This window comes from Meleagris gallopavo, chromosome 11 (assembly GCF_000146605.3).
Source record: "Meleagris gallopavo isolate NT-WF06-2002-E0010 breed Aviagen turkey brand Nicholas breeding stock chromosome 11, Turkey_5.1, whole genome shotgun sequence".
In the NCBI taxonomy this organism is placed as follows: domain Eukaryota; kingdom Metazoa; phylum Chordata; class Aves; order Galliformes; family Phasianidae; genus Meleagris; species Meleagris gallopavo.
The window spans coordinates 1312329-1326065 of record NC_015021.2 but is presented as its reverse complement, the minus strand read 5'-3'; the positions used below and the strand labels follow the sequence as shown (position 1 = coordinate 1326065).

At 38.8% G+C, this 13737-nt stretch overlaps 1 protein-coding gene across 2 annotated transcripts; it reads right to left on the bottom strand.

Moving 5' to 3' along the window:
* Positions 1–9: 9 nt before the first annotated feature.
* Positions 10–11483, bottom strand: LOC100546914 (platelet glycoprotein V). Of its 2 annotated transcripts, XM_010716362.3 has the most exons (3): positions 10994–11289; positions 4498–9497; positions 10–2348 (listed from the first exon to the last, which is right to left on the bottom strand). In XM_010716362.3, exon 3 carries the CDS (start codon positions 2320–2322, stop codon positions 397–399), a length of 1926 nt encoding a protein of 641 aa, XP_010714664.1. In that variant the 5' UTR covers positions 2323–2348; positions 4498–9497; positions 10994–11289; the 3' UTR covers positions 10–396. The 2 variants fall into 2 exon arrangements, with proteins under 2 accessions (XP_010714664.1, XP_010714663.1); XM_010716361.3 differs by having other exon boundaries at positions 10–9497; positions 10994–11483.
* Positions 11484–13737: the final 2254 nt, after the last annotated feature.

Here is a 13737-nt window from a genome sequence, read left to right as displayed (position 1 = left end):
GCATTTTTCCTCGCCCACGGAGAGCTCTCTCTCCCAAGCCAGTCATACAGAGTGGTGTGAGCACAGCAGCCAGCAGTGCCCTCCCCAGGGCAGGGCAGCAGCCCAATGCACGCTGACCGAAGTGCAGAGCTGTGTGTGGAGGTGGACACGGATTTTCTTTCAGCTTCCCATCTGTGTTGTGTACACCGAGTGCCATCGCAATGTGCAGTGACTACAGTCACTTTGGGCAAACGCTAAGGTGGATAAAAGCACATTTTCGTTATACTGTAGAGAAAAGGTGTTTGTGGTCCTTGCTGCGGAGATTCGTAAGCTGTATCTGAACCAAGCCAACTGTCCAAATGCTCAAAATGCTTTCATTGCAACGTTTCTAATCCTTTCTTTGACTGGTAATCTCTACTATTTTACAAATTTTATGAGAACTACAGGCTGAGCAGGAATATGTCTGGAGTGCAAGAGTTGCCTGGCTTTAACCACCACATACAGACTGAGCACAACAATGACAGTCTGGAGTGCTAAAACCAAACTGTGAAGGCACAAGAATAGCTGACAACAAACAATTCTGGTACTAAAATAGGGCTGGGTACTCCTGTAAACAGGTAATTCGTCCCACTGGGCAAGAGTAGTCAGAACAGTTCCTCTGACGCTGTTGGTTTCTAAGATGTTGGGAGAAGTTTGGGTTGGAACATCTAAGAAATGAGAGCCGGAGCCTTCAACATCTTGAATGTGTGAATAGGTAAAACCTGGAGTTGCTCTTACAACTGGAACTGATGTAGATGTGCTGGTATCTATGTCAGACACTGCTGTTACAGTCGTCTCCCAGGATGATTTCAAGTGCTCCATCATAAGAGAAGTCGAAGTCTGGAAATAAGTGGACTTGAACATCTGGTATGTAATGGCTGTGGTTGGCAGGCACTTCAAGTGGTGATCTGTTAGAGCCAGAAGAGAGATGTTCCTTAATGAGAGTGGGCTGTCACACATTAGAGATTGTGCTTCTTTTACGACCTCTGTGCTCTTCTGGAGCCACTCTCGGAAGCCAAGAATTTGGCAATCACATTTCCAAGGGTTGTCATTAAGGTAGACTTCTTGCAGCTCAGGTAAAGTGGTAAATAGATCTTCAGGAAGAGACTGCAGCTTAGTACTATTGAGGTAAACTTTCTGGAGGTGCTTGAGATTGTGGAAGAGGCTTCTTGGAAGAACTTGAAGCCTGGAACTGAAAAGGGAAACGTTCTGCAGTTTCTGAAGGCTCTGGAAGATGCCCTCTGGCAGACTGGAAATATTATTTGTATGCAGAGAAAGGCCCTGCAGTTCTTTCAGACCGCTGAACACATTCTCAGGAAGAACACTAAGCTCCGGATTAAAACTCAGCACAAGAAGCTCCAAATTTGTCAAGTTACTGAATACAAAATCTGGTATCGTTGAGAGCTTTGTGTGATACAGCCACAGGCTACCAAGATTCCTCATTTCTCCAAACAACACTTCTGGAAGAGACTTGAGTGGGTTCCCATATAAGGTCAATTTAGACAGATCATGCAAGTGCAGAAAGAGCCCAGGGGGCAAAATCTCAAGCTTGTTTCTGGAGAGCGTTAGGCTTCTAAGTTTATGAAGGTGATGAAATACATCAGGGGCAATAGACTGAATGTCATTGGAATGCAGAAAGAGTTCCAGCAGCTCCCTCAGGCTATCAAATATACCAGACTCTATTGAAGAGAGCCTGTTAAAGTACAACATCAGCTTCTCAAGCTTAGTTAATGCACTAAATATATTTCTAGGCAGCACTGCCAAAGAATTTCTTGACAAATTCAGTACTTTGAGTTTGGCAAGTTTCTTCAGCACACCACTGGGAAGTGATCTTAGTTGGTTTTTGTTCAAGAAAAGCTCCTCCAAACTGCCTAGTCTGTCAAACAGATTCTCTTGGATGGATTTCAGCCTGTTATTTTCAATGATCAGTTGCTGAAGTTGTACCGTGTCATTGAACACATCTGGAGGAAGTTCAACCAGATTGTTATCTAGCAGTTTGAGGGCTTTCAGCCTTCTCAAGCCTTTAAATGCCACCGGTGAAATCAGAGCGATATTGTTTGAAGACAAGATGAGATGCTGCAGTTCTCCCATCCCAGCGAAAACATCTTGCACATATGTTACATTAGTGTTTGTTATGTGAATTTTTGTCATATTGCAAGGAAGATTTAATGATTCCAGGTCTTTTATGCGAGGACCAGAGCAATGAATCGCATTTTTGAAAGAGCAGTCGCATTTCTCAGGACAAACAGATGCCTCCAGCTGGAAGAAAAGCTTGATCACCACTGACAAACGAATCACCAACATTCTTGCTGAAACACCAGAAACATTAGCTGTTACAAGAGATGAGAGAGTGTCAGAATTTGATCACAGGTAGCTAGTAACATAGCAGACAAAGCTGTATGAATATACCATAAAATCTGAAATTTCTCTTGGCTTGAAAACCAACTTCAAAATCTATTGCTGCTGACTGCAAATATTTTGAAGGAGTTCAGCTTATACTGAGAAGTACAGATAAAGCTCTTCTGTAAATCAAGTACCCCTTATTACTATTTGTAGCAGCCAAGGATGACTAAAGCATATGACAATCACAATGAAACCGCTTAAATCGTCAAAAGATGTATTTATTTGAACTGAAAGGTATCATTGCTAAGTTATATGGAAAAAGTCTTAAAAGATCAGACAGCCCTGAGCCAATAATATTTTTATTGTAGGTTACCTAAAAGTATAGTTTTAGCATGCAAAAATAGATAACAGAGGTAAAAAGGGCATCCTACAACTCTTGCAATATTATATGGCCAAATTCAACACACCTCAGAGCTCTGTAAAACCATTTCTCAGCACTTGGAAGCGATCACTTCTTGGAAAAGCTCAAGAACACACAAGAAGCAACAGGCTATTTTTGAAAAAAATACACAAGAACTTATCTAACAAAGGATGGCCATAAGCGTCTGATAATCAGCAAGTCTCACTTCAACAACTTAACACTACTCCACATTACTGAAGTATTAAAAATAATGAAAGGGAAGGAATGAAGTGTTGTGACCTCAGCTAGAAAGCTGGACGAATAAAGGTAGATCTGCATGAAACATACTCAAAACTGCAAGTTGCATCAATTCCCAAACAGGAAAGCAATCATTAAACCATTGTAGCTGTAATGATAATATTTGAAAGACCAAGTCAAACAGAAACCCTTCACAGTTTACATTTATTTCCTTAGCAAAATCAACAAGTCCAAGTACATCAGAAACCTGAACATCAAGGAACTGGCTGAAGCACAGGAGAAGCAGCAGCTGAGATTGCCACAGACATGACTGGAATTGCTGTAACTGTGTCAGTCTTCAGCACCAGGAGCACTGAGATGGGAGAACACCATCCCAGCATACCCACATCTTATTTTTGTTTTTAAGGGATATGGATGAAGCTCACCCAAACCAGCCTGACAAACAGATGTGGGTACAAACCTGATCACTTAAAAGGGAGTAAGTAGGGCTGAAAGAGGATAGCGGTCTCAAATTCTCATGTGCTTCTCTTGTGCCTGAACTGATGACAAGAGCATAAAACTATCGATCAAAACCAGCTGCTGCATCAAAGTAAAATTAACAGGGACAATTAAAAAAAAAAAATTCTTGGTTTAGTTTGGGGAACTGAAGACTGGTAAAATTAGCATCTCTTCCTAGAGAAGGAAAGCAAATGGCACGTGGTGTTATCAACCGGCAACGTGTGCTGCAAAGCTCGCTCCCACTGGGCTTTGCAGACCTCTTGGAATGACACAGTAAGGCAGGAAAAAAAAAGCCTCAAGATACCAAACTTCCAAAGTTCTTTTTGTCAAACAAGAAGCTTCCATACAATCTGGGAATCTTATCTCACCTGGTAACTGCCATCATTCGTAACTGTTTATCATGGTTGCTAACTTTTTGTTCATCCTCAAATTAATTTGGAAACTTGCAAGAACGCAGTTTTGAACAGTGCCTTAGAAACTTCTCTGCTTTTTAGAGAAACTTCTTAGAAGCACAGCAGGCAATCAGGCTTCACCATGACTCTGCTCTTGAAATGGAAAGTAAAACAGCAAAATGCATCCTCTAGATAACAGTACTTCACTCACATCTGCTAACTGCTGTGAACAGCAAATGAACATTTCAAGCTTCAGAGCCTTTTTTTTGCCTACACCAAGCTGTGGAAGCAACTCGTTTCCACAGGTTGTATGAAACTCCTAAAGAAGCTGAGGTCATTCAGGAAACAGGAGAAAATTTGAAGTCTCAACAAATCCAACAACACAAGATACCTTTGACAGCAGAATGTGTACCCAAACAAGCACAAAACAAATTTGGTTAGTCAGAAATCTGAATTTCAACATGAATTATGATTGGAAAGAAATTTCAAACTTGTTAGACACTTCACAGCAGTCTACTAAACAGATCCATTAGATTCTGTAGGAATAAATGCAGCCATTTCAAACAATCGAGTGCAATTGATAAGTACCTTCACAAGGCTGCTCTTTTACCTTCACACAGGATTGGAGTCAAAGCAATGAGAGGAATGCTTTGGCTAAGCAGATCAGAGCTGATCCACTTGGCTTCCGTTCTTCCTTCAGGTCTTCTACAGTCATAGACCAACAAAACCTAAAGCCTGAAAGATTCTGAAGAGAAAAAAGGTGTTAGTTACCAAAATCTTCGTTTGAAATTTTTTGTAATTAAGTCCTTTGTTAACCAGGCATTTGAAACACCTTGTTTTCAACCTGGAAATAACATGCACTGTCAATAAATGTTTAAACAGAGCATGAGCTGCCGGATGGAAAAGATACCTTCACTTCAGCATGGTTTCTCTGAAGATGACTGTGACAACGGCAACAGCTCAGAGCTAGGAGCATTCATGCAAGAATCTCTTTAAGATAATGCGTCTCACACTGCAAAGGTCAGGAAGACCATTTGGATAGAGAGAGTGGGAATGAATCTCTCACCTCTAGGTCTGGCTTTTAAATGGCTTTTATACGCCGCCAGGTGAAACTGAGATCACCGTTACCCTAACACAGATAGCAGCACTGTCACACGCAGCGCCAGCACGTGGCACGCTCACTGCACTGCTCCCAGCTTCAAGAACATGAAGGATCTGAACAGGATAATTCCTGACGTCAGTAGGAGTTAAGCCTACATTCTTCGCCACCCCCTGCATTAGATCTAATTGTATAATGAGTGATTAAAAAGAATTTCATGAAACTAATGAAAAGAGTTAAAAATATCTGTTTGTTTTAATTTTATTTTCAAAGAGTTTCAGTCACAAAAATGATTTACAAGACTATTTACAATTCTATTATACAATTATTTATGTATGCCTCTTGACAGGGTACCATTCTAGAGCAGCAATACATATTTTAAATACAAAGATGCAGAATCATTTCAGGTTTAAAAATAAAAAGGAGGCTGAGCTTCTAGAGAGTGCTGTCATGATGATTCTTTTAATCTGTATTAGGATTGAGGAATTCATGATGAATTGAGTAATTTCCAGCTCACATAATTATCAAAGAAGATGCAGTTTGTTGAAAATAGATCTAAAAACCTGAAGCTTTACTGTATAAAATCAACATATTCAAGACTTAAAAACTGTCAAAACCCCACAGCTTTCCCTTAGACATACAAAAACCTAAGTTTTACAATTCAGAATTTCATGGGAGAAATCCTACAGAACTTCAGCTCTTGCAATGATGACCAACATAAGCAGTAAACATTTGCAGCATAAAAAAAGGACTCCACATCTGCTTAGTATGATGCTGTATACACATACGCAGTACAGGAGTATTTACCCAATTTGGGATGTCTGCTCAGCACAACCTTCACAAAGGAAAAAAAATAAATAGAATTAAAAATTCAACAACTTCTTAAAAGTGCAACAGTAAAAGTTCCCAATTTAAAGTTACAATGAATGTGGAGAGTCAGTTCTGTAGGAGTTTGAGCTGCTTCTACTCAAACGTTGATCGCAGCATTTTCTTTCTACAGTAGATTTAGCTCTATATTATGTGAAACTAGTTACTGCTAATTAAATCCAAAGGGAAGAAAAAAAACCTTTAAAAATAACCCTGAGGGATATACAATTTAATGATCTTGCGATTTAATTCTAAAAAGTAACATTTATTACTCAGCAATTGCTTGTCTGGGTAGACCAGTCCTTTAAGTATGTGTATAAATAATATTCAAAAATCAGTTTATTTACAAATCCTAATACATTAAAGTAAAATACGTACAGATTAAAGTCTGCATACACAAATAATTTAATAATAAATCAAACTCCTCAACATAAGGCCCAAATATACAGCAGGAAGAAAATGTCTACTAAATATCTATTGGAGCTCACTAAATTGGTCTGTTCGTCCAAATTTAGACTTCCAAGATGAACACTAGAAGAGATTTTGCACTACAACATGAATTTCATCTTACATCAGAGCAGTTGCTTGCATTTCTGTAAACCAGAAAAATTAAACTGCTCAAAATGAGAAAAATTATAGGTGGCCAAATTCAGCTCTTGGGCAGAAAGGCATCGAACCCAGTAATTGTAGAGGATGCAAAAGCTTATTTTGTGGCTGCCGTTACAACAAGAGAAGTTTTAGGAAAAGCTGATTTATTAACCTTGACTAGATGGCAGAAGCAAATAGGTCAGAGCTCAAGCATGCAACCTCAAGACCATTCAGTGATTCCGAACGCAAACCTTGAAGAAACCTAGCTTCCGTTTGCAAAATGTTCAAGTGCAATAGGTTCGTGACCCATCAGCCACTCAATTAAGTAGAGAACACTTGGCAATTTTGGTTTTATTAATAAGAGCTCCTTAGCACGTTCTCTGGAAACAAGAATAAGTCATTCCCTCCTCACTCCCTACGTACATCTAACAAATTAGAATAATGATTGAAATACTAGCTTCATAAACCAAATAAGCTGAGAGAAATCAGTAGATCAGAGAAAGCATGAAGCAAATGCATATCAAAGGGAAAGACTTCTTTATCTTTCACTTCTGATGGAACAACCAATCTAAAGTGATCAAGGAAACGGAGCACAGAAGCTTATGCGTTGAAGGGCTCCCAGGTCCAAGATGCATAGCTTCACAACAGTTGTAAGCTAAAATGGATTTCTTTAAATTTGAATACTACTTACGCAGCTTAGAATTATTCTTCGTCGATTACTCCATGCTACAGAGATTTCATAAAATCAGCACTGACAAAAATTGGCCAACTGACTCAGGTTCATGATTAATGAGCTTATCCATGTTCATGATCTCAGACCCCTTAAAGCTACCAATGCTGTCCGATGTTTGTGACACTGAGAAGCCAGGAAAATAAGACTTTTACATCGCTCTGCTGAATGAACGCTAAGAAAACCACTTCCCCTTATTCTTACTCCACCCCCAAAACCAAACAAAAATATCAGGAAAAGAGTTGACAGCTGGACAGGAGGATAGCACATAAGCATATTTATGACCAGTAAGTGCTAATAGCTTAAACCCCCAAGTTCCAGCAGAAGTCTTCCAAACCATTTAGCACCACTATAAATTCCCCATTGGCACAGTACATTCAACACTGCAGAAACTGTAATGTGAGCAGTGGGGGGATGCTGCCTATACTGCCCTACAGCACAGCGCGGGGAAATTAGGCACAACCTGAATAAAAAAATCAATTTATTAGAATAATTCTGGAATCATCTCCACAGGAATTTTAAAAAATCAAATCAGAATACACACAGCTCAAACTAATGCCAGTCAGTCAGGGATATTCAGGGCCCTCCTTCCATTTTTCACACTAGTCCTCTAAAGGACACAAGTTCCTTCTCTAAAGGATTATGACTTCTCTGGATCTGAGATCCCTTCTCAGAGGAAGGAGTATGAATCAGTCAGTTTCACCTGGCCAGAACATACTGATCAAAGTCAGTATTTTTATCATCTTCTCAAAGACACCATAGATTTCTCTGAAAGTTCAGCAAGCTGAAGATGGTTTGGAGATCAGTACTTTGTCCATTATTAAAAACAACAACAACAAAAACCCATGCCTACCTCTACATTCTCGCAGATCTATTTTTCTAGTGGTCTTGTGTTGTGACACCACCTACTGGCAAAAAGATGCATCGCTATACCAAGTGCTTAAGCAGCATCATTAGTGACACAAGGTTTAGTTTTTTGGTGTTTTTTTTTTTTTTAATGATATCCATTATAAGCTTCATAGCTCTGCAGCAAGACAGAATTTAGCTCACCTATTTTCTCTTAATTTTGTTTCATACAGCTACGTATAGTGCTTAAGTTACTTTAAGTCACTAGCAGCCTCTTTGAAATGCATATGTTCTTAACATGCACAAATCCAAGCGTGGGCATGTGAAAATATTCCTCCCTCCCACTACATCCATTGCAGCAACAGCTCTGGCCTTACTACTTCAAGATAATAGGAAAACTACTTTAAGATTTACAAATAAAACATGGTCCACAAAGTGATAATCTAGCCCATCTGCTGGAAAAAAGCAAGGTCTGTGGAGAAATGCATAGCTAAAGACACTAAAATATGAGACAGCAGTGTTAGATTCTCTGAAAACTTTGAGAGTATGGCCAAATGCCTCCTTCTCTGAAGTCCACTGAAGTCCTTCTCAAGGGTTAGCGAGGAAAGCAGCTAAGAACCCACTCAAAAGCAACACGCTTTCTTCTTGAAGACAGAGCATATTGCTTGTGCATCCCCAGTTCCCGCTGTGGTAAAGAACTAAACTTCAAATCCAAACATTTACAGCTGGAAACACTCCTTACCAGCAGGGACAAACTTAGAGGTACACACACCAATACTTTAGTACCCTTTGGGGCACAAAGCTTTTCAGCAGTGAATATTAGAAAACAAAACAAATAAGGGTATGACAAAGTTATTACATGCCTCTAGTACTATCATGAAACCATTACATCATAGACCTTACAATTAACACGTGTCCCTGTAAGGAAATCAGAACAATGATTGAGATACTTCAGGCAAACAAAATGAACCTCTTCAACTGCCCTGCAGTTTAACTCTTCAAATACATCTCATTAAGGAATAATGAAGTTTGAAAGAAGGTGGAAGGAAACAATCATTTTTCTTCTGCCTAAGGTAGCCGCCTACATTTTTAAAATGTACAGCCATAAAATGTCAGGCTCTGAACTTTGTATTCAGAGAGATGAAAGAGCTGGAAAAAAATCGGCATTAGAACTTAAAGTTTAGGATGCTGCAATTTCAAATAAAGCCTAAAAGTTACATTCTTCTCAGTTCTAAAGACACATGCCACTAAGATCCACTGTTACGTTAAAGTGATGATTTGATATGAGCCGTTTTCTTGGGATGGTACTTTAGCTTCTGTTGTTGTTCTGGGTTTTGGTGGCCATTCTGGATCAACCAGCAGTTCCTGAGCTAGATGCATATACTTGGCTTTTGGTGTCTTCTCTCTATAACCAAACAGGGAAGAAAGGAAACAGACTCCACGACGATCCACAGCCTCCTGCAGAAGTGAACAGATTTTAAAATTAGAATACCATACAAAAAATTAATGTAACAATACAGTAGATCACTAAACAAAAAGCTGCAAGTTTACTGTGTGATTGCTAGACCTAGAAAGTACAGAACAGAAGCTCTTCTGTCAAGTCATCTCTTCTACACTACAGAAGCAATGACATGTTAAGCACGTTAAGAAATAACAATTGTTCTACATTATAGTAACATTTAAGATCCACAGCAGCTTTCTGCATATTTTATAACAGTTTTAATAAACAGGGGTATAACAGTAACTGTTTAATGATGTCACCATTGAAGAATAAGAGAATAAGAGTCTATAAAATTTAGTAAAATTACTAAAGATTCTCCAGACACTTTCTGACAATTACTTGTTTAATTGAAGGCATCCAGCCAGCCACAAGAGGCAGAATTTAACTTGCTGATACTGTGAGACCTAACAGTGCATTCAGTAGTAGAAAAAAAGTCCTGCCAACAGGTAAAACAGCTGTAGAAACAGACACAAATGACTGAACTTAAGTTTTCTGTCCTGTTTTTCACCTCCCAGTCCTAAACATACATAACTTAAGTAGTTGGAGAAAAGAAATTCCACATTCTCAGGGCTCAATTCCTCTCACTTCTCAGCATCTAGAGTCTGTATGGATTACTCTTCTATGGAGATATATTCTAGATGGTTTTCTTCATGCTCTCAATGACTATAAATTGGTGAACTGAATCTGAGTCTTAAGGCACAACCTCCATTCTTCAGTGAGCACACAGCAATTTGTTCTTGAAGAGCCCCAGAAGGGCAAATGTACTCCTGAAGTGAATTCTTTAAATAAAATTTAATGCTGAAAATAAACCCCTAATTCTTAGCAAGTACACCCAGTTAAAAGCAGTCAGAAGCTTAAAACAGAAAAAGCTAGTTTCTACAGGATTCACACACATTTCCTTTGTGTATTAACAACAAAAGGGCAGACTTGACTAAAACTCACAGCCAACTGAAAAGCAGAAGCTTTTTTTCCTCTCAAGCCTATTAAACCATCTGTAGTAGTAATAATGGACTTCTATCTACTATTTTTTCTTCAATTTTTGCATGCTATAAATTACTGCTCTAAAGTCCTAAAACAAACTAGTAAAGAACTGGATTACACTCAGAGTCAGCAGCGCTGCTTCCAAGCAAATCAAGACACTGCCAGACCTATCATGCTAATCTATGACAATGCCAGTGAAATTTGCTAATAAGCAAACTGAAGATAAAATAGGAATAGTCTTAAAAGCAATTCCTCGGGTTTGCTTCTCAGTTCTTGCACAAAGAGCTAAGTTCTGTGTCAACAAGGACAGAAATGCAAAACCAGAAGCCTTTCCTTCTAAAATTCGAGTTAGAGCAATCTAAACAGTCTTAAGCTTAAGATAAGGCAACAGACACTTATAGATCATAAAAAAGACAAAACTGAGTTAATCTGCATGCACCCAAATGAAGACAGCAAAATACTCGTCTCCAACCTGAGGCGGCTGGGGTATGGTGAGGCGATATTCTCCTTGTTTGTCTCGATTGAACACAACCTTCCAAAGGATCATATCAAGGAGGACATTCTGTGAGACATTGCAGTGAGTAGGAAGAGTTAAGAAACTGATGACCACTGGTTATTAGTGTGCATATTACAAATAAAACCTGAAATACTGTGTTAGACATCATTCAGTGCCAGGCAAAACGGAGAGCTTATGTTATCTGTCAGTACTTAAGTGAGAAACATTTTCATTTCTGTGCTCAGAGGAAATTTAAGAATATGAACACATACTTTAAATCATCAATAAGTAGTAATGACCAAAACTGCATGCACTGATACAAACAAAAATACACATTCTTTATGTGTTTCAACACTAAAAAAAAACAAAACACAACCTGTGAAGCACCACAGACTTTACTGCTTGAAGCCATTTTGCTTCGAACCATCTAAAACACTGGAACATCTTAGCACTGTAACAGGCTGCCCAGGTGGTTGTGGATTCTCCTTCTCTGCAGATATTTAAGACCCACCTGACACCTACCTGTGCAGCCTGCTTAGGGGGCCTGCTTTGCAGGGGGGTTGGAGTAGATCTCTAGAGATCCCTTCCAGCCCCTACAATTCTGAGATTCTGTAAACATTATAGCATTCTTCACGCTGTAGCTGTGCTTTGTCTGTCTGTTTGAAACACCAGTGGCATGCATAGAAAAGCTTCCAGAGGATGCCAAATCTGAGCCACCAGCAGGAGCTGTTTCAGATTTTGGAACAGAGGGCAGAAGCTGAGCACTCTATTCTGTACATCTAATTATTCCCATATGACCAAACTCAGCTATGAAGGTGTGAACCCATGGCATTCAAAGCCTTCAGTCTATGACTCTCTCATCTCTAAACCGAATCTGTGTTTAACAGTTGCCTAAGTTCTGCCATTGAAAAAAGGGAGCTGACTAATTGGACTTTTATAACGGATATTAATGCCTGGTACAAAGAATGTGCAATGCTTTGCACATCTAGTCGGGCATCCACGTGGAAGAAGCATTTCAGAAAACAAGTTTGGTACAAGCACATTTGGAAATCAGAGAGAAGAGCATCAAATAGGAAGCGTGATAAGAGAAGACAGATACAGTCTTTCCCTGTACCTCATCATTATGAAGCATTTACTGGGCAGTTACCAAGGAATTAGTCTTAGCAGAACAAGAAACAGGTGTCTAAAGAAACTATTCAGCTAACAGTGAAAGTGGGATAAATAGGCTTAGAAAGTCAGATGCAACACATCCAAGTAATGTCAAGAAAACTACATTTCATGATTCTATTCCACTACTAAGCACGTGCAACAAGAAAAACAGAAAAGTCAATTTTAAAGGAATGTGACACATCATCTTAAGAAGTTCTGCTAAGAGTAGTAATTAGAAAATACACCAACTAAAACTTGCAGAGGAAGAAGAGGATATGGGTTTCAGAATACTTGGTGAAAGCAAATGCTTTACACTACTTAGGTCGTGTTTACTAGAAACTCAGAGGTTTACAGACTGATGTGGCAACTGACAAAGACCAGGAGAGGAACCTTATGAACGTTTTTCCTCAAGAGACACATACGATGTGGAGGAACACACTGTGATAAATCAGTCTTTCTACCTGAACTCTTGTGAAACATCTACAGACTATACAGAAGTTGGAAAGATCTTCTGCAGAACAAAGCTTTTTTCAGCTGCAAGGTAAGTTTAACTTATTTCCTTCCATTAAGTTTATCATTGGGCTGAAAACTAACTACAAGTTATTTCTATCTATCAACACAAAGCTCAGGTTATTACCACCTATGTGAAAACAATGAAACCTACATTCCAATAGGAGGGAATATAATAATATACCTTGCAATTTATATTTGGAAGAACATCCTGAACTCAAAGCCTTGATAAAGTATTCCAAGATATTCAATGTTACTTTTAATGTTGTGATACTTTTAATGTTGTGAATAGAAGGGAAAACTTGGTCAACCAGAAAGAATATTAATGCTGTAGTCATCTTCAAAGGCCAAAGCAGTATGATCCTAGCAAACATCATTCTAGTTACTCCTAGCAATCCCTCACATAGTAATGGAAAAACTGACTAGAAGCTGCAGAAAATGCTTTACAGTAAAAATGGATAATTGTAGTGAGTAAGATGATGTTTAAAGGTTTTTTCATCTTGCAGAAGAAAAATAGTAAGTACTGGCTGCAACCAAAAACCAAATGTGTTCAGGTTGGAAATAATGCGTCATTTCAACAGGAAGAACTAACCACAGGAGTAAATGACTGGCTAAGAATTCAGGCTATCTAGCAAATGTGCCTCTGTTAACACAGATTCTTAGAAACTACAGAAGGGTACCTGGATGAAAAACAAGGCGATTTTCTGATCACATTAACTATAGAATCAGGGCAGAGGAGGTAAAAATCTCCAGAACTACTGATGCTGGACAAGCTCGGGACTGAAAAGGGCAGATCTGCTCAAACATCTCTACTTTTGCACTTAGATCAGATTATACAGTTAAACAGACAGACCTGCATTATTCTGAGCAGTAAGATGCATGTTTGATGCAACTGAATGAAGATGGGCTTCCTGAAGGATTTTATACAGCAATGATATGTTATTCTGAGTTCCTTTATCACAGCAAATATGGAGCATACTGTCCTATGAAATAGTTGAAATAATTTTTTCAACTTTTCACTCTCCCCTCCTCACTACTCTTTTTTTTTAATCTCCTTTTTT